Source organism: Thamnophis sirtalis, unplaced genomic scaffold (genome assembly GCF_051295495.1).
Source record: "Thamnophis sirtalis isolate CommonGarterSnake01/CBP01778 unplaced genomic scaffold, rThaSir2_p1.2 scaffold_4, whole genome shotgun sequence".
In the NCBI taxonomy this organism is placed as follows: domain Eukaryota; kingdom Metazoa; phylum Chordata; class Lepidosauria; order Squamata; family Natricidae; genus Thamnophis; species Thamnophis sirtalis.
In genome coordinates, this window is record NW_028261384.1 from 117,725,120 (window position 1) to 117,752,699 (window position 27,580).

The window sequence follows — 27,580 nt, forward strand, 5'->3', positions numbered from 1 at the left end:
GAAGGAACGCCTCTCGGCTTCCGTATCCAGACGGGAAGGAAAAGGGGGGGGGGTTGCAAGATGGGAACTGAGAGGGAGGGGGAGAGAAAGCGAGCGAGCGAGAGACAAACACACGCAGAGAACTTGTGAGGCATCACGGGAAATGGAGTCCTAGTTCCATTCTTCCTCGGTGTGACGGGAGTGATTAATCTTCGCTTTCTCATCCCTTGGACCATAATTTTCCATGGGGACGAAACACCCCTTTTAAACGTCATTATTTATATACTAGTTGCATACTTTTTCAGCCTTTTACTCTGGAACAGAATTTCGCCCTTAAGGAATAGATCATCATTGTATCCCACTCTAATCCTATCTCTATGGAACTCTTTTTTAAAAAAAGAATCTTTAATAGCCTGCGCGCTATTGTTATTATTCTCTCCCGCAAGAGCTCCTGGGAGATGAAGTCCATACGAAGTGAGAAGAGTTTTAATAGTAACATTAATTTTAAAAAAACGCTCTAATTCCGAGGGGAGATTCTGAGCTAACTTCCTACTAAGTCGTTCACAATTTCCACAGTTTAGAATGGCTTTTATAGGGTTTAAGAAGTTAGCATGGGGGAAAAAAAACCACCCAAAGTTTCTCCGAAGGTGGGGCAGAGTTGAATATCTCTATGGGCCCTCGCCCTAAACATTTTTTGACATTTTTTTGAAGGGTGATGTCAATGAATACCCATAAAACTGGAAGAAGTTTGGCACAGAGTCCTTTTATTGTTTACGGTTGCTCCCTCTAAACAAGCAATCTAACTATATTGTCTATTGGTGCTATATAAATATAATAGTGTAATTGTATATTATTCATAGGGATGCCAAGGGAATTGAGCAGTATGGAGTTACTACATCTGGGCTGCTCATTTTCGACCACTGGGGGACCTCAAAGAGAGGTTTTTTTTCCTGCTCAGTATCTCATTGTCGTCCTCTTAATTTTCCAGATTTTGAGTGTTCAGAATTACTTAGTTGTTTCCTAAATTTTAAATAATCCGTTTTTTATATTGTATTTATGCAATTCCAAGTCTGTTTTCCTTCATTTTTTTTCTTTCTTTCTCCATGTACACAAATACAGCTGCCCATGTGGTGAAAATTATTTTATCTGAAGTCTATGAGAACTACTATACTTCTAATTTATATAAGCTACCCAGAAACCTCAAGCAAGAAAGACAGAATGTATCTGAGCCATCATGGGTAATAAGTTCGGTCTGAGTCTACACAGTGGCTACATGGCAGTAAAGCACCAATATTAATACTCTTCCACTCATTTTGCTTCTGTAGATGGTCATGTAATAGCACCATATACAATGAGGCAAAAAGTATTTAGTCAGCCACCAATTGTGCAAGTTCTCCCACTTAAAAAGATGAGAGAGGCCTGTAATTGACATCATAGGTAGACCTCAACTATGAGAGACAAAAAGAGAAAACAAATCCAGACAATCACATTGTCTGATTTGGAAAGAATTTTTTGCAAATTATGGTGGAAAATAAGTATTTGGTCACCTACAAACAAACAAGATTTCTGGCTCTCACAGACCTGTAACAACTTCTTTAAGAGGCTCCTCTGTCCTCCACTCATTACCTGTATTAATGGCACCTGTTTGAACTTGTTAGCAGTATAAAAGACACCTGTCCACAACATCAAACAGTCACACTCCAAACTCTACTATGGTGAAGACCAAAGAGCTGTCGAAGGACATCAGGAACAAAATTGTAGACCTGCACTAGGCTGGGAAGACTGAATCTGCAATAGGCAAGCAGCTTGATGTGAAGAAATCAACTGTGGGAGCAATAATTAGAAAATGGAAGACATACAAGACCACTGATAATCTCCCTCGATCTGGGGCCCCACGCAGGATCTCACCTTGTGGGGTCAAAATGATCACAAGAATGGTCAGCAAAAATCCCAGAACCACATGGGGGGGGGGAACCTAGTGAATGACCTGCAGAGAGCTGGGACCAACATAACAAAGGCTACCATCAGTAACACACTATGCCACCAGGGACTCAGATCCTGCAGTGCCAGACGTGTCCCCCTGCTTAAGCCAGTACATGTCTGGGCCAGTCTAAAGTTTGCTAGAGAGCCTTTGGATGGTTCCGAAGAGGATTGGGAGAATGTCATATGGTCAGATGAAACCAAAGTAAAACTGTTTGGTAGAAACACAACTCCTCGTGTTTGGAGAAGAGAGAATGCTGAGTTGCATCCAAAGAACACCATGCCTACTGTGAAGCATGGGGGTGGCAACATCATGCTTTGGGGCTGTTTCTCTGCAAAGGGACCAGGATGACTGATCCGTGTACAGGAAAGAATGAATGGGGCCATGTATCATGAGATTTTGAGTGCAAACCTCCTTCCATCAGCAAGGGCATTGAAGATGAAACATGGCTGGGTCTTTCAGCAGGACAATGATCCCAAACACACTGCCCGGGCAATGAAGGAGTGGCTTCGTAAGAAGCATTTCAAGGCCCTGGAGTGGCCTAGCCAGTCTCCAGATCTCAACCCCATAGAAAACCTTTGGAGGGAGTTGAAAGTCCGTATTGCCCAGCGCCAGCCCCAAAACATCACTGCTCTAGAGGAGATCTGCATGGAGGAATGGGCCAACATACCAGCAGCAGTGTGTGCCAACCTTGTGAACACTTACAGAAAACGTTTGATCTCTGTCATTGCCAACAAAGGATATATAACAAAGTATTAAGATGAACTTTTGATATTGACCAAATACTTATTTTCCACTATAATTTGCAAAAAAAATCTTTCCCAATCAGACAATGTGATTGTCTGGATTTGTTTTCTCATTTTGTCTCTCAATAGTTGAAGTCTACCTATGATGTCAATTACAGGCCTCTCTCATCTTTTTAAGTGGGAGAACTTGCACAATTGGTGGCTGACTAATTTTTTGCCCCACTGTAGGGCAATGTTTCTCAATCTTAACAACTTTAAATGTGTGAAGTTCAATTTACAGAGTGTGTCAGCCAGCTGTGTGGGGCATTCTGGGAATTGAAGTCCATGCATCTTAAAGTTGCCAAGGTTGAGAAACACTGATCCAAAAAAACTTCCTGGGAGACTCTTGGTATCTTTTCATACAACCTTTTGCTGATAAAGTCAATCACATTTGCCCAAGTCTTGACTCTTTATGGGATGGTTCTGAAGCAACAACTGTGAATATTAGGATTCCTCACAGTCTGTGGATTGAATCAAGTGAATAAGAGACCTTTTACATAAATTCTACCAGTTGTGATTCAGACTATGACCCTCCTCACGTTTTTGAGAGCTTGATAATCTGGATCTGAGAGGTAATCCTTGCCTTGTTATGAGAGAGAGCATGATGCCAACATTGAAAGTGGAATTCCATAGCATGGCATTGCAGCATCAAGTACCCCTTCACATGTGTATAACAATGTAGGTAAAGGCGGGACTAATTAACAGCCACATCTTCTCTGTCCCTATTTTTTTAGTACTATTATTCTGGATTTTTAACCATTTGCTGGATGTATTTCCACATTCAGAAGAATTTATGTTATTTTGTTAATCTTCTGTTCTCTGATACATAAATATGGGTTTGGGGGACACAAAGCAGAAGTAGGCAAGCTTTTGATTTGGGGGAATGTTCTTAATTGTGTGGGGAAGAGGTGTCTAGAGATGGCAGAACGATGGTTCCACATGGGCAATGTGATATAGATATTGGTGGGATTAAGGTGTGATTTTTGAGGAGAGGGGGAAGGATAGTGATGATCCTTCCTTCCTTCCTTCCTTCCTTCCTTCCTTCCTTCCTTCCTTCCTTCCTTCCTTCCTTCCTTCCCCATTTTTGTTGAGTTCCATTGTTAGAAAACAATGCCTTAAACTTGCAGAGATTATAGTTGGAAGGTGATCCAGATGTCTCAGATTGGAGCTTTGAGACTTCAGACAATTTTGAGATTATAAACTCTTCAGTCCTGGTATAAACAACAAAAAAAAAAAGGAGAGGCCTGCTCCAGTTATAAATAGAACCTCTAAGACAGGAGTCTCCAATCTTGATAACTTTAAGCCTTGGCAGACTTCAACTCCCAGAAGTCTTCAATTCTGGGAGTTGAAGTCTGCCAGGCTTAAAGTTGCCATGGTTGGAGACCCCTGCTCCAAGATACTGTTTATCAACTTTAAGCATTTTGGCTGGGGAATTCTGGGAGTTGAAGTCCATGTATCTTGAATCTGCTGAGGTTGAGAAACACTGCTCTAAATGATACCGCATCTCCACCAGAAGTCAGAAGAGGATCGGTTTCACAAAAAGATGTTGATAAAGCTGGGCCCCCCCAAAAAAGTGTGCAAATAAGTCAATACATTTTTCCAGTTCCCATCACTTTGCAACTTTAACCTCTCCCCCCACCCCTCGTTTCATTATCAATTAAAACATTATTGGTTTCCATTTGTCATTGATACCAGAAAGAAATTGAATTGCTGGAGAGATTCATGAAGAAGAGAGGTTGATTTATTGTGTGGCTTGTGGCACAAGACTGGTCAGAGAGGCACATGACAAGGATAGGAAAGCATTCAATTCAACACAAAGCAACACAAGGAGAAAAGAAAAGGATGAGATGTAATCAGCAGTCACTTCTGTTGCCAGGGAGACTTTCAGATTGGGCTCCACATGCTGAGTTTCTTCCCTTTTACTTCCAGCGACCACCAAGCCTGGTTTTTCCAGCACCCTTTTTGCTGTTGAGGAGAATATGCACACATATATATATTACAATGTGTGGTTACTAACAGCAAACATTTTTGTACAATATTCACACAGAGATGTATACTTTCTGTGTAAAATTAAAACCAAAATTCTAAGACATAAATATGCATTTATTCCTGAAAGTTATATAACAGATAATGACTTTGCATTTAAGATGATTCTCACACACGCCCAAAAAAGGAGAAGAAAAAAGTATAAACATGGAATGGGGAGGAGCCTTTGCAATCCCCGGCTTCCCTGCCATGTTGAAACAATAAATATATAAAGAATCCAATTTATAAAAATAAAGTATATCTTATATATACAGTAATTAATACAATACAATAGCAGAGTTGGAAGGGACCTTGGAGGTCTTCTAGTCCAACCTCCTGCCTAGGCAGGAAACTCTATACCGTTTCAGACAAATGGCTATCCAACATCTTAAAGACTTGCAGTGTTGGGGCATTCACAACTTCTAGAGGCAAGCTGTTCCACTGATTAATTGTTCTAACTGTCAGGAAATTTCTCCTCAGTTCTAAGTTGCTTCTTTCCTTGATTAGTTTCCACCCATTGCTTCTCTTTCTACACTCAGGTGCTTTGGAGAATACTTTGACTCCCTCTTCTTTGTGGCAACCCCTGCGATATTGGAACACTGCTATCATGTCTCCCCTAGTCCTTCTTTCTATTAAACTAGACATACCCAGTTCCTGCAACCGTTCTTCATATGTTTTAGTCTCCAGTCCCCTAATTATCTTTGTTGCTCTTCTTTGCACACTTTCTAGACACATCTTTTCTACATCGTGGTGACCAAAACTGAATGCAGTATTCCAGGTGTGGCCTTACCAAGGCATTATAAAGTGATATTAACACTTCATGTGATCTTGATTCTATCTCTCTGTTTATGCAGCCTAGAACTGTGTTGGCTTTTTTGACAGCTGCTGCACACTGCTGGCTCATATTTAAATGGTTGTCCACTAGGACTCCAAGGTCCCTTTCACAGTTACTACTGTTGAGCAAGGTACCACCTATACTGTACCTGTGCATTTTGTTTTTGTTGCCTAAATGTAGAAGCTTACTCTTTTCACCATTGAATTTCATTTTATTAGATAGTGCCCAATGTTCAAGTTTGTCATGATCCTTTTGTATCTTTAGCCTATCTTCTAGAGTGTTGGCTATTCCTGCCAGCTTGGTGTCATCTGCAAATTTGATGAGTTCCCCATTTATTCCCTCATCCAAATCATTGATGAAGATGTTGAAGAGTACTGGGCCCAAAACAGAGCCTTGGGGTACTCCACTGTATACTTTCCTCCATGAAGATGCAGTTCCATTGACGACTACAAGTTAAGTGCGGTTGGTGAGCCAGTTACGAATCCATCTGGTGGTGATGCTGTCTAACCCACATTCTTGGTAACCAAAAAGATTGTTTTCCTCATGTCCAAACAAATCAGAAGGAGGTTAGCAAGATGAGCTCATTAACTTTGTGCATATAACAGTTTTGAAAAGAACTTCATTTCCAACAAGTCTTAGCGCTAATAGGCTCCTTTATGCCTTTTTTGGCCATGGGAAAAGGACCATTGATTAGTCTGTAAGAAAGCAGAGCAACCAAACCACATGGGAGTATAGAAATTCTGCCATTGAACAAAGATCTGCGGCTTTCTTGGGACATGAATTTAAGACAGTGTCTGGTTTGGCTCATCTAGACCTACATTAGAAATATCTGTATTCCACTGGTAAAAATGCACATGGTTGTGCGGGTATAAAAATAAGGAGAAGAGGAATTTGAGTTAGAAAAGTTGTTGGGTTTATGTTGTTCCCATTCACACACAGGTTACTCACAACTTCTGGGCGTGGCTGATGCGATTGTACAGAACATTGATCTGCAGGGGGGGGGAGATAAAAACAAGCAGAATGCAAGTGATGTTAATATGATTTCAGCATCATGGAAGGCTCCATTTTTAAGACGAGCTGGCTTTTAATGCTTCCTTTTTATATAAGCAGCTATAAATAGTTCACCATGCTTACTCAGTAATGTATCCAAGTAATTCATTTTTGTTTGACAGAACTTATGACAAATTTAGCTAAGGCTGACATTAAGAACAGAAGCTGGGTAGATACTGACACGCATGCAGATTTCAGAAAGATGACTGGTATCCTAATGGACTTGCCAGGCAACAGGATATTTATATATATATCAGATTCTTTGGTCGTTCCAGCAGATGGACAATGGTGGAGTTAATTGTGGCCTTGAGAAGAATAGAGAGTAGATAGCCCTCGACTTACGACCACAACTGCACCCAAAATTTCTACTGTGAAACATTTGTTAAGTGAGTTTTGCCCCATTTTACAACCTTTCTGGCCACAGTTATTAAGTTAATCACTGCAGTCATTAAGTTAGTAACATGGTTGTTAAGGGAATCTGGCTTCCCCGTTGATTTTGCTTGCCAGAAGTTTACAAAAGGGGATCATATGATCCCAGGACACTGTGACCGTCATAAATATGAGTTAGTTGCCAAATGTCTGAATTTTGATTATGTGCCCATGGGCATAAAGCAATGGTTGTAAAATATGGCCATGTCACTTTTTTTCCAGGGCCATTGTAACTTTGAATGATCATTAAATGAACTGTTGTAAATTGAGGACTACCTCTATTTAGATTCTTTTGACTTTTCTTTTGACTGTATCTTGTCTTTTTATGTACACTGAGAGCATATGCACCAAAGAACAAATTCCTTGTGTGGCCAATCATACTTGGCCAATAAAGAATTCTGTTCTATTCTTTTCTTTCCTATTCTATTCTATCTTCTATTCAATTTTTATTCTATTCTAATCTAATCTATTCTTCTATTCAATCCAATTCTATTCTTCAATTCAATTCAATCCAATTCTAATCTATTCTTCTATTCTCTATTCTATTCTATTCTATCCTCTCCTATCTATATTCTATTCTATTCTATTCTCTATTCTATTCTATTCTATTCTATTCGATCTCTATTCTATCTTCTATTCAATTTTTATTCTATTCTATTCTAATCTAATCTATTCTATTATTCAATTCAATTCTATTCTTCAATTCAATTCAATTCAATTCTAATCTAATATAATCTATTCTTCTATTCTCTATTCTATTCTCTATTCTATTTATTCTATTCAAATCTAATATAATCTATTCTATTCTCTATTCTATTCTCTATTCTATTTATTCTATTCAAATCTAATATAATCTATTTTTCTATTCTCTATTCTATTCTCTATTCTATTCTATCCTCTCCTATCTATATTCTATTCTACTATTCTCTATTCTATTCTCTATTCTATTCTATTCTACTATTCTCTATTCTATTCTATTCTATTCTATTCTCTATTCTATTCTTCAATTCAATTCAATGCAATTAATTCTATCTCTATTCTATTCTATTCTATTCTAATCTATTCTTCTATATTCTATTTTATTCTCTATTCTATCATATCCTATCTATATTCTATTCAATTCTATATTCTATTCTATTCTATTCTATTCTATTCTATTTCTAAAACAGTTCCTTATTCCACATGTTGTGTTCTCCAACACGCCATGTTTTTCTGTATACAGGTAATCCTTGATTTATAACCATTCTTTTAGTGACGGTTCGAAGTTACAACAGCATAAAAAATGAGACTTATGACATTTTCCCTACTTACAACCATTGCAATGTCACCTGGTCACATGATCAAAATTCAGGCACTTGGCAACTGATTCATATTTGTGACATATTTGGACTCAATTGTGGTTGTAAGTCAAGGACTACCTGTAATGTCCCAGGGCCATGTGGTCCCTTTTGCAACCTCTTAAAAGCAGTCAATGGGAAAGTCCAATTCTCTTGACAACCATGTTACTAATCTAACAACTGGAGTGATTCACTTGACACCAATGGCAAGAAAGGAAGAAAAATGGGGCAAAACTCACTTAACAACTGTCTTGCTTAGCAATAGAAATTTTGGACTCAATTGGGGTTGTACGTCAAGGACTACCTGAAAGCCTTTTAACTTAAAAATACCCCAGTTACTTTATTCCATGGAAAGGGATTACAGGGAAAGAAGTGACATTTCTGAAACTTCTTGCCATTTTAAAATTTTGTTACATATATACCAACACCAAAAAAGGAATAATTTAAAAAGCAACAAACCACTGAAATGTTTGCTCAGGATACCAGAAAAGTACGATTAATCATCCTCTAAGAATGATTAACAAAATTTTACATTAGAATTAAGAGGCCCAAAAGAAAGAATCACGAAGATGCAGCATTGGAGAAATTAAAAGATGAGAAAAATTTCCCTTCTCTACCAAAAAATTTTATTAACTTGGGAGAAAGTTATAATTTTCTGTCATTTCATGATGCCCCTCTGAACATGTTGTTCCAGCTTTAACAGCTTCTTTCAAAAGACAAAACCTCCTTTCATCCATCTCCTCCAGTGGTGGGTTGCAGGAGGTACACCCTGGTACTGGCGTACCAGAGCCTGCCCGGAGCACCAGGTACCGTTCTGGTATGGTGCTCCGGAGGCTCCACCCACCTGTCCGAGCTCCTTATCTATCTTTTAAGGCTTCTGAGCATGTGCACGGCGCTTACAGCGCCTGCACGATGCTCTGTCGAGCAGCTGGAGCATCACAGAGACTCGCAGAGGCGTCGCTGGACGGTAAGACGCATGCGTGCACTGAGCGCATGTGCACGCATCCATGTGGATAATGCCGGGCCCATTCCAACCGTACCGGTTTGAACAGGATCCAGAACCCATCACTGGTCTCCTCCCCAACCACTTGTCTTCTTACCTCATATTTTTGACGCCTGAGTTTCTCCATCAGATCAAACTTCTCAGATTCTAGTTGATGGATCCAATCATGGAGCTCTTTGGCCTTTTCCCTGGAGACACAGGAAAATATGATCCTCCAGTAATGCCACAGCACCCTTCAGCCTAGGTCTCCTATCCACCCCACCCTAGGAATGCAATCACACAGAGTTCTCCTCTGGGTCCCACCTCAGCTGTTGCTCGCCTAGATTGTCTATGCTCAAAGGTTTTCGTCGCTCTGCTAAGATCCGGATTTTCATTTCTCGGCCGGTCTGCCTCTTGCCACGTTTTTGCTCTGCCTAAAAAACAAAGTAACAGAATAACAAGAGTTGGAAGGGACCTGTTGGTCTTCTAGTTCAACCCCATGCTCAGGCAGGAGACCCTACGCCATTTCAGATAAATAGTTGTCCAGTCTCTTCTTTAAAACTTCCAGTGTTGGATTATGCGCATCTTCTAAAGGCAAGCTGTTCTACTGATTAATTGCTCTGTCAGGAAATTTCTTCTTGGTTCTAGGTTGCTTCTTTCCTTGATTAGTTTCCATCCATTACTTCTAGTCCTGCCTTCAGGTGCTTCGGAGAATAAATGACCTCCCTCTTCTTTGTGGCAGCCCCCGAGATATTGGATCACATCATGTCACCCCTAGTCCTTCTTTTCATTACACCAGAAATACACAATTCCTGCAACTGCTCTTCATATGTTTTAGCCTCTTCTCTGCAGTATTTCTAGAGTCTCAACATCTTTATATATATAGTGTCACAACCCCTGGTAAGCCCCAATTATGGGAGGAAGCTAACAGCTTCCATTATCTGTCAATCAGCTCGTCACAAGAGTCCATCACGACAGAAACCTAATATTTTTACTATTGCCTTTGTTACACATTTTGTGTTATATTTGTGCTGATAAATAAATAAAGGGAGACTAGTATAGATCTATTTCAAGCTATTTAGCTCTCATAAGCTAGCCATACCCTTATAGCACAGGTTCGAATCCCAGTAAGGGTATAGATAGATAGATAGATAGATAGATAGATAGATAGATAGATAGATAGATAGATAGATAGATAGATAGATGTTGAGACTCTAGAAAGACTGCAGAGAAGAGGCTAAAACATATGAAGAGAGCACACACACACACACACACACACACACACACATTTTCGTGGCAACCAAAACTGGATGCAATATTCGAAGTATGGTTTTATCAAAGCATTATAAATTGGTATTAACATTTCACATCTTTTGATTCTATCCCTCTATAGAACAAAAAGGAGCAAACCAGAACCACCCAGGATAATGTCGGGTTGGGTGGAATGTTGGACAGACTGCCTTCTAGTCAAGTCAGCCCCATGCCTTGGCTAACTCCTCTCCAGCTACCTGCCTTGTTCTACCACCAACCTCTTGGGTTGAGAGCAAACCATGTGTAGGCATGCCTTTCCTCTTTTTCCTTCTACTTGCTGCCAGTGCCTGCCCAAGATTGCTGATCTACTGTTAAAGATGCTGGTTGCCCCCCCCTCCCCCTCCAATGAACTGAAGCATCAGAGCTATGGGACTCCAAAATTGCAGCAGCACCATTGGGAAGAGACCAAATCTGGAATCAGGGGACAACTGCTTTTCTAGAAATATGTAATCATTTATATAGAACTTTCTCCAAGATGCAGTTGCTTGCTTTTTAAAAACAGATCAGTAAATCTCATGAGATCTTCATAAGCTCATGCCAGAGTAGACTTACTACATAAGATCTCAGGCGTACCTTTGCCAAAAGTCTTACAATGGTGTCCAATTTCTCAAAACAGTAGTTTAATCCTTAGACCCTATCATAATATATATTATATTTCTATTGGGCATCTGGGGAATAAGATCAAGGTTCTACTCCCCATCATGTAGTCATATCAAATCAAAACCACTTGATTGTCTCACCCACCATAACAGACATTTCTTATGTGATTACATTTTGCAACAATAGATTCATGTGCAGCTTCATGTCTCCGCCTGAAAGAATAAAATGAAATTGTGGTTCCCTCCCAAGTGAAGCCGCCAGAAGCTTACCTTGATCAGGTATCCACCAAAGTGAGCTCCCATATTGGACAGCACTTTTTTCTTCTTGGCATCATCTTCAGCTCTTTTCTTGGCCTCCTCTTCTTCTTTCCTCATCTTTTCTTCCTGCAAAGGAGGACATCATGGAGAACATTATTTAAAGGTGCTTTCCCTGCTCTCTCTTGGGAAGAGCTATCAATGTGCCCCTTCTTCATCAGACGAAAAACTATTGAGACTCCAGGCTATGTGAAGATTTCCAAAACTCTTTCGTGTATCCTTCCAAGACTTTCCACAAATTGTCAGCAAATGGGTCGATTCTAGCAGAGCAGATGGTGGATGATTTAAAATACCAATAAGAATCATTGTATTATGATTACAATAGTGTACAGTACAATACACTGTATTGTATTTCATTGGTTTAATTACATTTAAATTAAGATTTTTTTTGTATACGCATGGCTTTTCCGGTGGCTTCCAAGCTGAGTCTTCCGGCAGTGGCTGCTCTGGGCGTATGCTCTATGGTTGTATGCTTTGCCAGCAGCTAGCCCACAACCATAGAGCGTATGCCCAGAGCGGCCACTGCCAGAAAACTTGGTTTGGAAGCCGCCGAAAACATGGTATATTATTTTCTGCTCCTATATCTTTAATTCTTTGGGCAGCTCTTTTTCAAAATTGTTCTCCTATTACGCACACAGCCACAGCTTCTTATAAAATTTGTTAGTTTAATGATCCAGGAGATTTGTAATTGTGATTTTATCTGCTATAATAATAATAACTTGGGGAACCTATCCGTCTCCATTTCATTGACTTATATGCTCTAATTTTGGATAGTGCATGAATTGTATGAATTCCCAATTCAGTTCTAATTGCTACAGCCAATGTTCTACATCCTTAGGTTCTTATCTCTGTTACAGAACATTGAAAAGATAAGTGGGGGCTCTTATTTTGAAATGTTCTAACCAAGAATATACAACTATTGTTGTCTGGCTTAGGAATGTTTGAAGAATTTTAACTGTGCAAATTCACACAGAAAACGCCTGGATTCATTCGCAGGCTCAGAAAGAGATTGGAACACATGAATGTTTTCATGTACAGGTACTCCTTAACTTACAGCAATTCATTTAGTTCAAAGTTACAATGGCACTGAAAAATCTGACTTATGACATTTTTCGCCGTTGACCTTTAGAGCATCCCCTGGTCACGTGATAAGAATTCAGATGCTTGGCAGTTGGTTCCTATTATGACCACTGCTGTGTCCCGAGACCACGTGATCAGCTTTTGCAAACTTCTGGCAAGCGAAGTCAATTGGGAAGCCAGGTTCATTTAAAAGCTACCGTGATTCACTTAACAACTGTGGCAAGAAAGGTCATAAAGTGGGGGGAAACTCACTTAACAAATGCGTCACAACAACAGAAATATTGGGTTCTATTGTTGTCCTAAGTTGAGGAATACCTTTAACTAGACATACAGGCATGATAAAAATGCCTAAGGACGCTCGGACACTTCCTATGCAGCTGTGAAAAAATAAGGATGTTTTTTTCCTTCTTTCCAAAATAAAAATAATTAGCCCTACACAAAAGGCACAACGTCAAACTGCAGCAACCAATTTTAAAACTGTCTCCAACATATGGCACTGCTACACAACTGCTGTAGCCCCCGAGCCATTCAAAATGACAGATTTAACACAATGTGTTATGCTGGCCACTGTGAAAAACTGAAACAGATTGGGCCGCTAGGAACCAACTTATATTTAAAACTGGCCGTTCCATTCAAGAGATTACCAGCTGAATACCTATGAATGCTCCTAAGATAGCTTTCAGATTCTGCTTCTCTCCTTTGCTCAGTGAAATGTCTCACATGCTAAAATTTGTACCTTCCCTCTTTTTGGCTCCATCCTTTTTTTTAAAAAATTGTTAAAATAGTGAAATACAAAATAAGGATAGTGATGGCACTGGTTAGAGTTTTTGACACATTTTAGGTCTGATTCTCCAGGGCATTGAGTTCTGGAAGCACAGACCTCAAATCTGGCAAAAATGCTAGTCAACCCCCATAGTTTGTTCTTCCCAGTGACAACATAGGCCTCTCACCACACCCAAGCGGAGTCACACTTGCTCCCCAGCACTCCACTTAATGACCCAAATTGGTCACTTTATTACCACAACTGGGAGAGTCAGGATTGTGGTTTTTGAGTGAAGCCAGTATGGTTATGTGGTGGACTATCTGTAAAAGTCTAAGAGATCATATGAATTAAAGGACTTTCACATTTCTTCCCCCACCAGCATAAGAGGTCTACCTACCATTCCTTTCTAAATATTTTTCCAAGCTCCGATAGACCTGGAACAATATTTTCTCATGAATTTAGTTTTCACTTTTAAATCCTAAGAAATAACTTTCACGTTTTAAAACACTAAACTGATTGGCTTGGTTTTTTTCCCCGGAATTGGATACTTTGATACTGTGAAGATTGAACCCCTTTGCTTCTTTCAAACTTTAATGCTTTTCAACTTGCCAGTGAACTGGGGCGAAGGAAGGGGAAAATGGAATGCCAAGAATGTATGGGGAGATATTGAGAGCTTTGAAGCCATCAAGGTCACCACTGCAGGTGCTCAAGAAAGAGATGGACTCTCCCATAACAAAAGGACATCTCATAAATGCACAATGGGATCACTAGGGGTGGGGAGAAGGGCAATCTATTGTTTAAATAGGCAAGTATTTGCGTGGGAAAATCAGAGTTGTTTTTGTTTCTTCAGTACCAATATATCCAATAAAGTTTTTCTTTTGGGAATTCAAATCTCCCAAGAGTTTTTCCTTGTTTTGGGTTCACTAGTCGGACAGTTGACAGATACTTCTTTCCATAGGTCAGAAACAAAACCAATATACTAGTAACTTTCATTTTACGTTTTCATATCTTATAAAATTGAACTCTGCTTCTATTTTAGTGCAGCATCTTCTAAAGCAGAGGTCTCCAACTTCCGGGCCGTGGCCCACTACTCGGTTGTGGCCCGTTTGAAACTGGGCCACATGAACAGCAGTCCGGTGTACATCTTCATATGCTCGACTCAACTTGCGCAAGCAGCAGGCAAACACTCACCCACACCGCTCAACATGTGTAAGCAGCAGGCTGGCGCACACACAGGTGCAACACGGCCTTGCCACTTGCACATTCAGGCCACCAAGTCATCAAGATTGGGGACTGATGTTCTAATCTAAAGAACTTAAAATTACAGATACCTCCGAGTTTGCTAAGCATCTGCGGCATACTATTTAGTTAATATGTTTGCATTATATTATCTATCATCTCTTGAAGGCTATTCAAATTCAGAAGACAATCTTTCAAAAATTTTAAAATAATCACTAAAAGCCAACCAATTTAAAGGGTTAATTCCTTGTTTTAGCACAAGGATTCCAATAATAATAAAAAAAACTTCCTGACTATTTCCACACTCGAATTATACCAGTGTTGACTACTCATGTGATTCAGAGTTAAAATTTGGAAAAAAGCTGAAAATGAAGAACCTAAATTAATAAATTTAGACTTTAATGCCTGCTAAGATTTCAAAGGTTTTATGTCGTGGAATTCCTGGTGGTCTCTGAGCTTGGTTGTTTTTTTGCAGACATCTCACTACCCAACTAGTTGACATCATCAGTGCATCGTCATTAGTTTCACACACTTTCCTATTTCATTCTAGAAAATTATAACACTCACAGCAAGCTTGGCCTGTCGCTCCCGTTCTTTCTCCGTGCGGACTCGCTGTTGTTCGGCACGTTCTGCCCTGCGATGTTCCTGTCAAAGGACACAAACGATGACTTGAACTCTTTGCAGCATTCAGCAAGGTGATTTCATCAAAGCCCATTTCAGCCAAGGACAAGATGATGTATTCCCCACTCCCTTCCTTTCAGAAAATGGTGGGACTCTACTGGCAAATGAAAGCATCACATGGACAGGTAGTGGTTCTCAACAGACTGCAACAGAGCCTGGAATTTTTGTCACGATGGGTCATAAGCAGTGGTGGGATCCTACCGGTTTAAAAACCGGTTCGGTGACTACGCACATGTGCAGTTTTGAGAAAACTTCCCTTCTGCATTACTGCTGGGGAGGAAGACACCTGAGGCGTGGCAATACGCTCTGCCGCGCGACTCAGCTAAGAAGATAAAGGTCAGTAAAGCACAGGGATGGGCGGGCCCACTTGATTGTTGGAGTGAACCGGTTCGCTCCCAGCTGATTGTCGCTGCTACTGGTTCTCCCCGAACCGATCCAAACCGGTAGGATCCCACCCCAAGTCAAGGCACCTACATGATTAAAAATACCATGACTTTTTTTGCCATGATCGTTAAGTGAATTCTGGGTTCTTTAAGTAAATGTAGTGGTCGCTAAGCAGATGCTATGATCGTTAAATGAACCAATGTATTTCTATGAGCAGCTTTTGCCAGAAATTGGCAAAAAAATAAATAAATCACACAAATCATGGTGTCAAAAAATCACGCAAATACTGCAGCTGGCCGTAAAGTTGGCCAAGTGGTCAAAACAGGGTCATGTAACCACGCGGGAGTGTGCAGCCATAAGAAATCCGAAACCAAGTTGCAAATAACTTTTAGGGAGCCTGTTGTAACTTCAATGCTTGCTAAGCAGCCAGTCATTAAGCAATGACCCCCTGTATTTGAGAATTTCTCGCAACTATGTCTTCCAGCACCAAGGAACAGGTTCCTCTCTCACTCCTTCCATAAAATGCCATTGGACATACGTCTTTGGATTTCAGAGATCTCTTTCTGAGAAACATAATGTGGGTATATCAGTGGTGGGTTCTGGATCCCGGTGCAACCGATACGGTGCAACAGGGGCCAGCGTCCACCACATGGACATGTGCAGCGCATGCACACTTACCGCCTGCGATGCTCCATGATGCCTCCGCGACACTCCAGCTGTCAGCAGAGTGTTGCGCAGGCGCCACACACCTCGTATGCGAAAGCCCCCGAAGAGCTCAAATACCGGTAAGGAGCGTGGGTGGGCGGTTGGGCCCTACGGAGCACCGTACCAGAATGGCACCTGTTCAGTGGTGGGTTTCAAACTTTTTTCAAACCTATTCTGTGGGTGTGGCCTCCTTTGTGGGAGTGGCTTGCTGGCCATGTGACCTGGTGGGAGTGGCTTGCCGGCCATGTGTTCTCTCTCTCTCTCTCTCTCCCCTTCCTTTTGTCTCTCTGTCCCTTTTTCCTTTTTTTCTTTCATCTCTCTCACTTTTTCTTTCTTTCTTTCTTTATTTCTTTCTTCCTTTCTTTCTCTTTCTCTCTCTGTGTGAGTCTGTCTGTCTGTCTGTGTGTGTGTGTGTGTGTGTGTGTGTGTGTGTTTGTCAGTGGTGGGTTTCAAAAATTTTTGGAACCTCTTCTGTAGGTGTGGCCTGCTTTCCGGGTCCACTGGTGGAACCTCTTCTAACCGGTTCGGTAGATTTGACGAACCGGTTCTACCGAACTGGTGCGAACTGGTAGGAACCCACCTCTGCACCTGTTGCTCCTGGCAGGCACCGGTACATCCATACCAGGGCATACCGGTCATAACCCACCACTGGGGCATATGCATAATGGTTATCTTTTGAGAGCTGAATCCCACGAAATTTAATTTTAATGTATGCTGATTAGTGTACATTTAAAATGACAATAAGGTTCTATTCTATTCCATTCCATTCTCCAGATAAATGCAGACTTTGTTTAGGAATTATCACACTTAATTATCTGGGAATGCAACTACAGATAGTCCTCGATTTATAACCCTTCATTTAGCAACCGCTTGAAGATATGACAACACTGAAAAAAGTGACTTTTAACTGATCTTCGCACTTACGACCAATGTAATATCCTTAAGTTTCATATGATCAAAATATGGGTGCTTGGCAACCAGCATGTATTTATGGCAGGTACAATGTTTTGGGTTCATGTGATTGCCATTTGCGACCTTCCCAACTGGCTTTTGATAGGCGAAATCAATAGGAGACCTAATGGATTGACTTAATGACCGTGTAATTCACTTAACTGCAATTATTTCCTTAGCAACGATGGCAAAAAAAAGGTTGTAAAATCAGTCAATGCTCACTTAATAACCGGCTTGCTTAGCAACAGAAATTCTCGTCCCAATTGTGATTGTAAGTTGAGGACTACCTGTATTTCATATTTCGGATTCAGTTTGCGTCATGGCGCCTAACTAGCCACCAGGTGGCAGTGAAGAGCAACATTTTGTTCCCTCGAAAGATTGGCTGTTGCTGATTTATGAAGCCTGTGCAAAATTCAGTTTGGATTGAATCCTGTGAGTTAAAATCCCATTTGCCTCTTCCCAACTTCCCTGAGTGGGAAAGCCATTACAAAGACAGTTCTACTTCATTCTCATCGAAGAAGCTTCTACAGAGCTGAAGAAGCTTCTTGAATGAGAAGCGAAACGTCTTCAAAGAAAAAGCAGAAAATCCAGTTGCCTCTTGAAAAAAAGCACCTTTGGGACAACCAGGACATGGATAACTGAGAATCTCCATAGGCGAAAAACAAAAATACCTTTCCCTGTTGAAAGAAATGTCCTTCTGGGTTCGGCTCCAAGTGGGGGAAAAGACACTGGAGGCATGGAGGCTGCTTATCCCAAACCACGCAACCCTCTCAACTCCCCCTCCCTCCAAAAACACCGGGATAAAACCAGAGATAGCAACACAAGGCTATCTACTGCAAGCCTACCAAAATCTTTCCTTCCTCTGGCAGTGCATTCAAAGTACAAAGAACAATTAAAGGGGGGGGGGAGAGACAGAGACAGACAGACAGACAGACAGACAGACAGACAGACACGCAGGATTTTTTCCCTAAAAGAAGAACAAAAAAAGACCTCCACAAAAACATGACAAGCACCAAGTTCAGTGATGTTTTTCAGGGCCCCTTTGGAGTTGGACTTTATGGACTCTTGGGCTTGACACTAACTGAACCGTTTGGTATAAGTCTGTGGTGGCAAACCCATGGCACATGCGCCACAGGTGGCCTGCAGAGCCCTCTCTGTGGGCATGCAAGCTGTTGCCCCAGCTCACATCTACATATGTGTGTGCCTCCCACCGGCCAGCTCATTTTCGGGACTCTGCCATGCATGCACGGGGGGAGGGGGCATGCAGAAGACACAGGTGCATGTGGAGGGGGTGCGCAGAGGGCAGGGGGAGATGGGGGGGTGCAGCGCTTCCCCGCTGCCTGTTTTTGATCCCAGGAGGCTGAAGAGAGGTCTACAAGGCCCAAAATGAGGGGCAGGAGCAGTGGTGGGGGATCACCTGCACATGCGCAGGGGGGCAGGGCATGTGTGTGGGGGGTGTTGCGCATGCATTGCATTATGGGTTTGGACACGTCGCCTGCATGTGCTGTTGTGTGCGCACTTTCAGCACACGGCCACAAAAAGCTGAGCCGTCACTGGTGGTATAACTGTTCAAGCACTAGAATAGGAGTGAAGGAGTGAAGTGCTAGTCCTGCTTTAAGGAAAGAAGCCAGCTGAGAGACTGGTGGTCACAAAATCATGTGAAGTATTAGTACCGCTTTATAAATCCTTAGTAAGGTCAGACCTGGAATACTGAATCCAGTTTTGGTCACCACATTACACAAAAAAAAATGTTGAGGCTTTGGATAAAGTGCAAAGAAGAGCAACTAAGATGACTAGATCTGAAGATAAAAGATCTGAAGATAAAAGATCTGAAGATAAAAACACGAAGAATGATTTAGGTTTGGCCAGTCTAGAAAAAAGGACTTTTAGAAGTGACATGATAGCAGTATCCCAGTACTTGAGGGACTGCCACAAAGAAGAGGGGGGAGGATGTCAACTTAATTTCCAAAGCCCGAGAAGGCAAGACGAGAAGCAATGGATGGAAACTAATCAAGGAGAGAAGCAACCTGGAAGGAGAAACTTCCTAACAGTGAGGACAATTAACCAGTGGAACATCTTGCTTCTGAAAATTGTGGGGTGTTTCATCACTGGGGGTTTTGAAGAAGAGACTGGACAGCCACCTGTCTGAAATGGTATAGAATCTCCTGCTTGAGCAGGGGGCTGGACTAGAAGACCTCCAATGTCCCCTTCCAGCTCTCTTCTGATTGACTAACTTGCTCTAAGGTACTCTGAGCTGCCTAGCAAAAGGTGGAGGAAGGGAAGAACGAAAGTCTGGTCAAAGGAAAGATTTTTTTTAAAAAAATCGCAGCAGGCAACTGAGACAGGGGTGGTGGTGATATAGCAAGAGCTGGAAATGAACCAGCAATAGAGGGGGAGGAAGGAGGAAGGTGAGGTTGGATCCTGGAGAGACCAGGTAGTAAAAGGAAGCATGAAGACTGGATCTAGTTTGGAAGGACAGAGTTTGGAAGTTTGGATTGGGCTGGTGTGAAAAATGGGTGGAAGATTAAGAAGGGGGAGAGGATTCACTGGAGAAGCAGGGAGGGAGGTGTCTTAAGGGAGAGTTTAAATAAAGGCAGGTGGTCCTCGACTTACAACCTTTGGTTTAGTGACTGTTCAAAGTTACAACGGCACTAAAAAAAAAAAGTGGCCTGCTATGACTGTTTTTCACACTTATGACTGTTGCATCATCTCCATGGTCCCGTTATCAAAACTCAGGCACATGGCAACTGGCATGTATTTAGAGCCATGGTGGCGCAGTGGTTAGGGTGCGGTACTGCAGGCTACTTCTGCTGACTGCCGGCTGCCAGTAGTTTGGCAGATCGAATCTCACCAGGCTCAAGATTGACTCAGCCTTCCATCCTTCCGAGGTGGGTAAAAATGAGGACCCAGATTGTTGGGGCCAATACAATGACTCTGTAATCCGCTTAGAGAGGGCTGTAAAAACACTGTGAAACTGTATATGTCTAAGTGCTGTTGCTATTGCTATGATGATTGCAGTGCCTTGGGATCATGTTATCCCCATTTGTAACCTTCCCAGCTGGCTCCTGGCCTGCAAAGCCAATGGGAGAAGCCAGATTCGCTTAATAGCTGCAGAACTGTATGATTCACTTAACAACTGCAGAGATTCGTTTAACAACTGTGGGGGGGGGGAGGCCAAAAAATGAGGCCTAACTCATTTCAAAACTGTCTTGCTTAGCCACAGAAATTTTGGGCTTCATTGTGGACATAAGTCAAGAACTACCTGCAGGTATAAAGAGCTGATTTGGTGTAGTGGTTAAAGACATCAGGCTATAAAGTGGAAGACCATGTCCAACTGAAGGCATAAAGCCATATGGGTGTTGGCGGGCCAGCCATTGTCTCTTAGCCCTAGGAAGGAGGCAATAGGAAGCCTCTACTGAAAATCTTGCCAAAAAAGCTGGACTTGTCCACGTGGAGGCCGGATCTCAAAACTGACTCAAACACAGAAAACAAAAACACCGGCCTCACCCTTGCAGATCCTGTAGCATATGTGGTTAAATAAAAGAATCAGGCCGGGATTGTAATTCATGTAACAGTAGCTTTGTTAGCTTAAGACTCCTTCTTGAAGTCCATGTGGCTTTGGTTCAATCTGTCTTCAAATATTTGGTTTCTTTGCTGTAAATTCAACACATGATGTGCAAACACAGCCAGAAGAGAGGTAGGTTCTTAAATGCCCACCTGCCCTTGGAGCTGGGTGATGAGACCTCAGTGTCTCAAGGGCTATCAATGGGGGAGACGAGGGGTGAAATCCTTCCGGTTCGGCCCGGCTCAGCCGAACCTGTAGGGACGATTGTCCTTGGTTTGGCAAACTGGTAATAAGAAAAAAAAAAGCTTCTGAGGATCGCAGTGCTCAGCTGTGAGCCATGCGATCATCAGAAGCTATTTTTTAAAGCCTTTAGAGCCTTTTCCCCCTGCTGGTTTGCCTGAACCGGCAGGGGAAAAATGCTTTAAAAAGCTTTTTAAAAAGCTGAAAGTGAAAAAAAAGTTGGCCACATCCACCCAGTCACATGATACCCCCCACCAAGCCACGCCCACAGAACTGGGGGGGAATTAGATTTCTGGGGCTTACACAGAGTCCTGGGGGCTTTCTGGATCAGCTTCAATCATAGTGGAATTGTTGGCTTCAACACTCCTGTAATCCCAGTCTCCAGGATTATTATCCCTAAGTGCCCTTGCCTGTCTCTTCACTCTAAGCCTATGAAAGAGAAGGGTTAGGGGGGAACATGGCAACTGTCTTCTAGTACTTGGAAGAATCAATAGGTGCTGAATTAATGTGGACTGGACAGAAAAAATATTTGGTCCATATTAGTATAGGGAAAAAAATGAATACGAAAGAACTGTACTAATTTGGTTTGGTCATATAGAGACAATAAATGAAATTCAGATTGCAAACCAAATTCGTGAAAGAACAGCAAATAGATAAAAAGAAGTGGGAAGACTGAGAAAGTCCTGGTTGGGACTTATTTCATATTTATAACAAAACAGGTGGATTTAAAGAAGAAATGTATGAATTGGAGCACAGACTTGGTGGAAAGAGAGATGATTTTCAAGGAGGGAATGTTATGGTACTATGTAAAACCTTTTCACAGTTTATAAAATACAGATAGAGTTTGGTCTGCCTGCCTGCCTGCCTGCCTGCCTGCCTGCCTGCCTGCCTGCCTGCCTGCCTGCCTGCCTGATATTAAGGCAGTGTTTCTCAACCTTGGCAACTTTAAGATAAATTGACTTCAACTCCCAGAGTTGAAGTCGGCCAACCATGGTCCCTAAACAAGATAGGAAGCTCTGGGTTTCTTTTGTTTACTCCTTGAAATATTTGCCAACTGCCAAGAAACCATTCTGAATTTTATCCAGGGGTGGGCAGCCCAGAAAAACGAACCAATTCAAATAGATATGTAAAAGGATAACATGGCTGCCACTTTAGCATCAAGCTACACAGAGAACTAGAACTCACAATCCTTGACATGAGGCCCACAAGCTCTTCCTCTTCTTTTTTCCTCTGCTCAAAGTGTACATCAATGAGAGTTTGCAGTTCCAGGAGGTCTTTCTCCATACGCTTGCGGTGGATGTCCTGTTTGTCATCATCAGAAGGAAAGAAGAGGTATAAATAATGAAAAAAAATATTTCCTTCTAAACACCTCTGAAGGACACTGTTGTCCTTCTGGGCTTGCCAAACTGCTCCGCCTGAAAGAACCACGTTCATTGGCAATAGTTGTAGATATGAAAGATTGGAGAATGGACAGTAGCACACTCACTCATGTAAAAAAGATGATGAACGATTAAGAAAATACTCACATCAAAATCCACTCTCTCTCCCTCGGGGATTTTTGGAGGAGCTAACTGTGGAACCACTGGCCTTTGTTTGGGAGAGCACAGACCAAGAAAGAAGAAGATTGTTAGTGTTTTTTTGGGTACGAATCCCACCTCCCCAACTACGAAATCTTTAAATAATTTTTTCTCCATTGAATGATATTGATTGATGGACACAACAACCAAGGCAAGTTTTACAAACTATATAAGGATAAAGCAAAGCTTATTATCGGTAGTCTTCAACTTACACCATTTGTTTAGTGAGCATCTGAAGCTACAACAGCACAGAAAAAAGCGAATTATGACAATTTTTTCACATTTATGACCTTTATGCTGTATCCCCGAGGTCATGTGATCAAAATTCAGGTGCCTGGCAATGTGTTTACGACAGTTGCACCTGTCATGTGATCACCATTGTTACAAATGGTTGTAAGTCAAGGACTACTTTTAATCACATCTTTCAATCATAAGCCGGCATTGTGGAGGAAAAATGGGGTTTCATTGTAGAAAGACACAGGAGCTGAGAAAAGTGGAGAAAATGATTGCAACACTTCTGGGGTATAACCAGAGATGAGTTCCTACTGATTCGGACCGGTTCAGCCGAGTAGGTAGTAACTCGATCTGCCACTACCACCACCACCACCACCCGAACCGGTTCTATCATCAGCGCCACCATCTTGATTTTAGAGTTCTGCACATGCGCAGAACAACCTTCATTGCAAAAATGTACTTTTCCTTTTTCTAACGTGCACTTTTGCAAACGTTTTTAGGTCTTGCTTCGCTCACAGGCCCGCACAAAAAATTTTGCACGCTGAACCGGCAGTAATGCTGGCAGCAACCCACCCCAGGGTATAACCCCTTCTTCTTACCTTGGTCTGGGACGTTCTTCTTCTGCGAGAAACAGAAGATAGAAAGACGATTATTAGATGCAGAGAAAGAAGAAAACTTTGAACTGTGAAGGATTTGTCAGAAGTGATGCAGGAAACTGAATTATGCATAATTCCTAACAAGGGATGGGTTACATTTCTACACATTCATAAAAAGAGGCCAATTAGGGCAGGAATAAAAAGTGGATGACAATGTTGAACTTTCCTAGATAGGACAGACCTACATTTCAACAGAGTGACTGTTCTGCATTAGTCTAAACTGGAGAAGTGTTCTTCTGACTGCTGAGATGTGTTTTATACTTGGGCGGCATAAGTGATGTTACGAGGCAGTCTTCACATTATTGTCGTCATCTTCCGGGCTATTCATCTAATCTTGGCACCCAATATTTTGATTGGTGCTGGGGTGGACAACTTATCATCTTTCAATTGCTGCAAAGCTGCAATTTCCAGCAACACCAGTAAGCCGGAATGAGACAATTCGCTACCACTAACTCACTATAACCAATTCACTGTAGCCAACTTCTTATGGCCAACATGCTATGAGCAGTGGTGGGATTCAAAAGTTTTTATTACTGGGTCTGTGGGCATGGCTTGGTGGGTGTGGTGTGGCTTGGTGGGCATGGCTTGGTGGGCCCGGTAGGGGAAAGATACTATAAAATCTCCATTCCCTCCCCACTCCAGGGGAAGGTTATTGCAAAATCCCCATTTCCTCCTGATCAGCTGGGACTTGGGAGGCAAAAGATAGATGGGAGGAGGGCCAGTCAGAGGTGGTGTTTGCCGGTTCCCCAAACTACTCAATATTTCCGCTACCGGCTCTCCAAAACTGGTCAGATCCTGCTGAATACCGTCCCTGGCTACGGGACAAGTCGCCATGGGACAATTCAACAAATACATCTTCATGTCAATGAAACCATGGCCACTAATAATAAAATAAAGAAAATAAATCCAGAAATACAAGAGTTACAATAGTTTTGACGAAAACGTGGTTACCAATAATAAAAGTAACTGAATGAAACAATTAATACAGCATTGAATGTCCCATGGTGAGTTTTCCTGCAGCGAGTTGATCATAGTGAGTTGCCTGGTGGCAAGTTGGCCATGGAGAATTGGTTGCGACGAGTTGTCCCAGACTCCTGGTAAGCCAGCACGGTAGTGAGGGTTGCTAGAAATGATAGTTTGAAGCAACTGGAAAGACTAAAATTGCCATCGACATTGGCCTTCTGTAGGGTTGCTTACTTAAAGTGGAATTGTTTCTGTCTTTCAAGAGGCTATTCAACCTTCATCTTACCAACCTTTTGTTGTCACTGTATGATATCAACAATCCTTAGATTGTGTCTCTTAGTCAATAGCTCCTTCTCCTGCCCCAAAAAAGTGATTAGAAAGCTCTGGTTTGAAAATTGAACCTTGAGATTAGCTCTAAATCTAACTCAAACCCCAGAAATTACTCCATGAAGATAGATAGATACCAAACAAAATACAGTTTTCATGATCTGACATTGGTTTGCTTACAGCCATGTCTATAGGTACTAGAAAATATCTACTAGCGCCATTTGGGCTTCGATATGTTGCTTCCCTTATAGACATGGGAGGGGTATGCGTGTTCTCAGATATATAGATACATAGCGAGAACACATTGCTACACACTACATGCATGTATCTAGAACATACATAGCACACAGACAGCATCAGAGGCCCAAAGATATATCTCTATAAAATATATCAGCCAGGCCTGTTCTTTTAGAAACCTGCAGAAATCCTTTTCTTTTGAGGGTGTGGATAAGTGGGAAGGAGGAAATACAGGTAGTCCTTGACTTACAGCCATTCATTTAGTGACTATTAAAAGTTACAACAACACTGAAAAAAGTGACTTATGACCATTTTTCATGCAGCTGTTGCATCTCCGTAATCACATGATCAAAATTCAGACAACGTGGCAACTGGAATACATTTGTTGCAGTATCTTGGGCTCATGCAATGACTTTTCGTGACCTTCTGACAAGCAAAGTCAATGGGGAAGCCAGATTCACTTAACAATAGTGTTATTAACTTAACAACTGCAGTGATTCACTTAAGAATGGAGGCAGGAATGGTGATAAAGTGGGGCAAATGTCATTTAACAACTGTCTGCCTTAGCAATAGACATTTTAGGCTTGTTGTGGTTGTAAGTCAAGAACTACTGTACATTGGAGGTGATGGAATAAGAGCAGTGAGATAATATTTGGCAAACAAGGGCCAAGAAGCCAACGGCTTTATAGTGGGCACATGAAGAAACAAGATGGCAGAGAGGAACGGCATTTCACATCCACTCAACACCTTATGACTTTCTTTTACCACTGTAAATTCATTTATCCCTACGTCAATTTCTACAAGTCCCATTCTCCACGCTGCCTCCAGTGCTTGCTTTCTATATGGGGAACTCTCCCTAGAAGCTGCTGGCAATGGTAAATAAAATAGCATTTTGTTAGTTCTTATTTCAAGCAATGATCCCTTATGTAGAATTAAACTAGTGTTTTCCCTGATGTGCAACCTTTTCACTTGCAAGGAGGTGCTTATCTGGGGAGCACTCAAGGTGATTTCTGCCCAATTCCCTAAGCAGACCTACATGAAGGTATATAACTGTTTCTATTGCTTGCTTATAGAGACTGGATCACTATTGCTTGTCTATTGACTATTCTGGGAGATACTGTATATACTTATGAATAAATCAAGAATTTTAAGTGCCAAAATTCAGCCCCCAGAATTGGGTTTGATTTATCTATAGATGGACTTATCATGAGTACATATGGTAAAACTTTTTAAAAGTATCCATGTATCTTGCACATACTCATGTATAAGCCTATCCACGGATAAGCCGATAAGCTGTTTTTTAAAAACAAAACACCAAGAAAAATGGCTAATCCACAGATAGGCCAATTGTGAAAATTAAAATATACAACCATTTTCAGGGTTGTACATTTTATCTATGTATTGTATGTTTTTCACAATATTATGATTGAAAATTAGAAAGTCAGCCTATCTACAAAGGGGCTTATACATTGGACTATACGGTACATTAGGATCATAAGTTTCGCAAGACAGGAATGTTGCAAATATCAACCACCAAGAGGCACCCATCCTAAAAAATAGGAAATATAGAGCAGGATTTCTGTTAAGAAATCTAGAAAAATCAGGAGTAAAAGGAGTCAGTTTTAAACTCAAGAGCATGGAAGCCTTGGATCTCAGCTGTCAAAAATTGATCAATGTTTTAAGTGGCTTCAGTTGCAGCCTTATAATAAAGGTTTGTGACTAGAATACTCCTATGACATCGAATTTCTGGGAAACATCAACCTGAATTTGGACCAGTTCGTCAAGGACAGCCTGTCATCTGGCACTTTCTATCCAGCCTGTTCGCTATCTGGATCATGATTCAGATAAAGGTAAAGGTTCCCCTCGCACATATGTGCTAATCGTTTCTGACTCTAGTGGGCAGTGTCCATCTCTGTTTCAAAGCCGAAGAACCAACGCTGTCAGAAGATGTTTCTGTGGTCATGTGGCCGGCATGACTAAATGCCGAAGGCGCATGGACCTCTGTTACCTTCCCAACAAAGGTGGTTCCTATTTTTTCTACTTGCATTTTTACATGCTTTCGAACTGCTAGGTTGGCAGAAGCTGGGACAAGTAACGGGAGCTCACTCTGCGGTGCTAGGGATTCGAACTGCTGAACTGCCAATCTTTCTGATCAGCAAGCTCAGTGTCTTAGCCACTGAACCACCATGTCCCTTTTATAATTCAGGTAGAATGAAGGAAATGATTGTATCTTGGCCTCCCCAAGAGGTTTTCCCCATCCCACCCCTTCCCAAGAGGGAGAAATGTAGTGAAGGATAAATATACCTGGCTCAGGACCCTGGTCAGGTTCTTCGGCTACTGCAAACAACAT

At 41.6% G+C, this 27,580-nt stretch overlaps 1 protein-coding gene across 1 annotated transcript; it reads right to left on the reverse strand.

Annotated features, from left to right (window-relative positions):
* Positions 1 to 4,464: 4,464 nt before the first annotated feature.
* Positions 4,465 to 27,580, reverse strand: TNNT1 (troponin T1, slow skeletal type). Its single transcript, XM_087713882.1, has 10 exons — positions 27,535 to 27,580; positions 23,647 to 23,668; positions 22,763 to 22,823; positions 22,422 to 22,538; positions 15,278 to 15,355; positions 11,584 to 11,697; positions 9,728 to 9,837; positions 9,522 to 9,612; positions 6,554 to 6,594; positions 4,465 to 4,710 (listed from the first exon to the last, which is right to left on the reverse strand). Exons 1-10 carry the CDS (start codon positions 27,578 to 27,580, stop codon positions 4,665 to 4,667), a joined length of 726 nt encoding a protein of 241 aa, XP_087570008.1. The 3' UTR covers positions 4,465 to 4,664.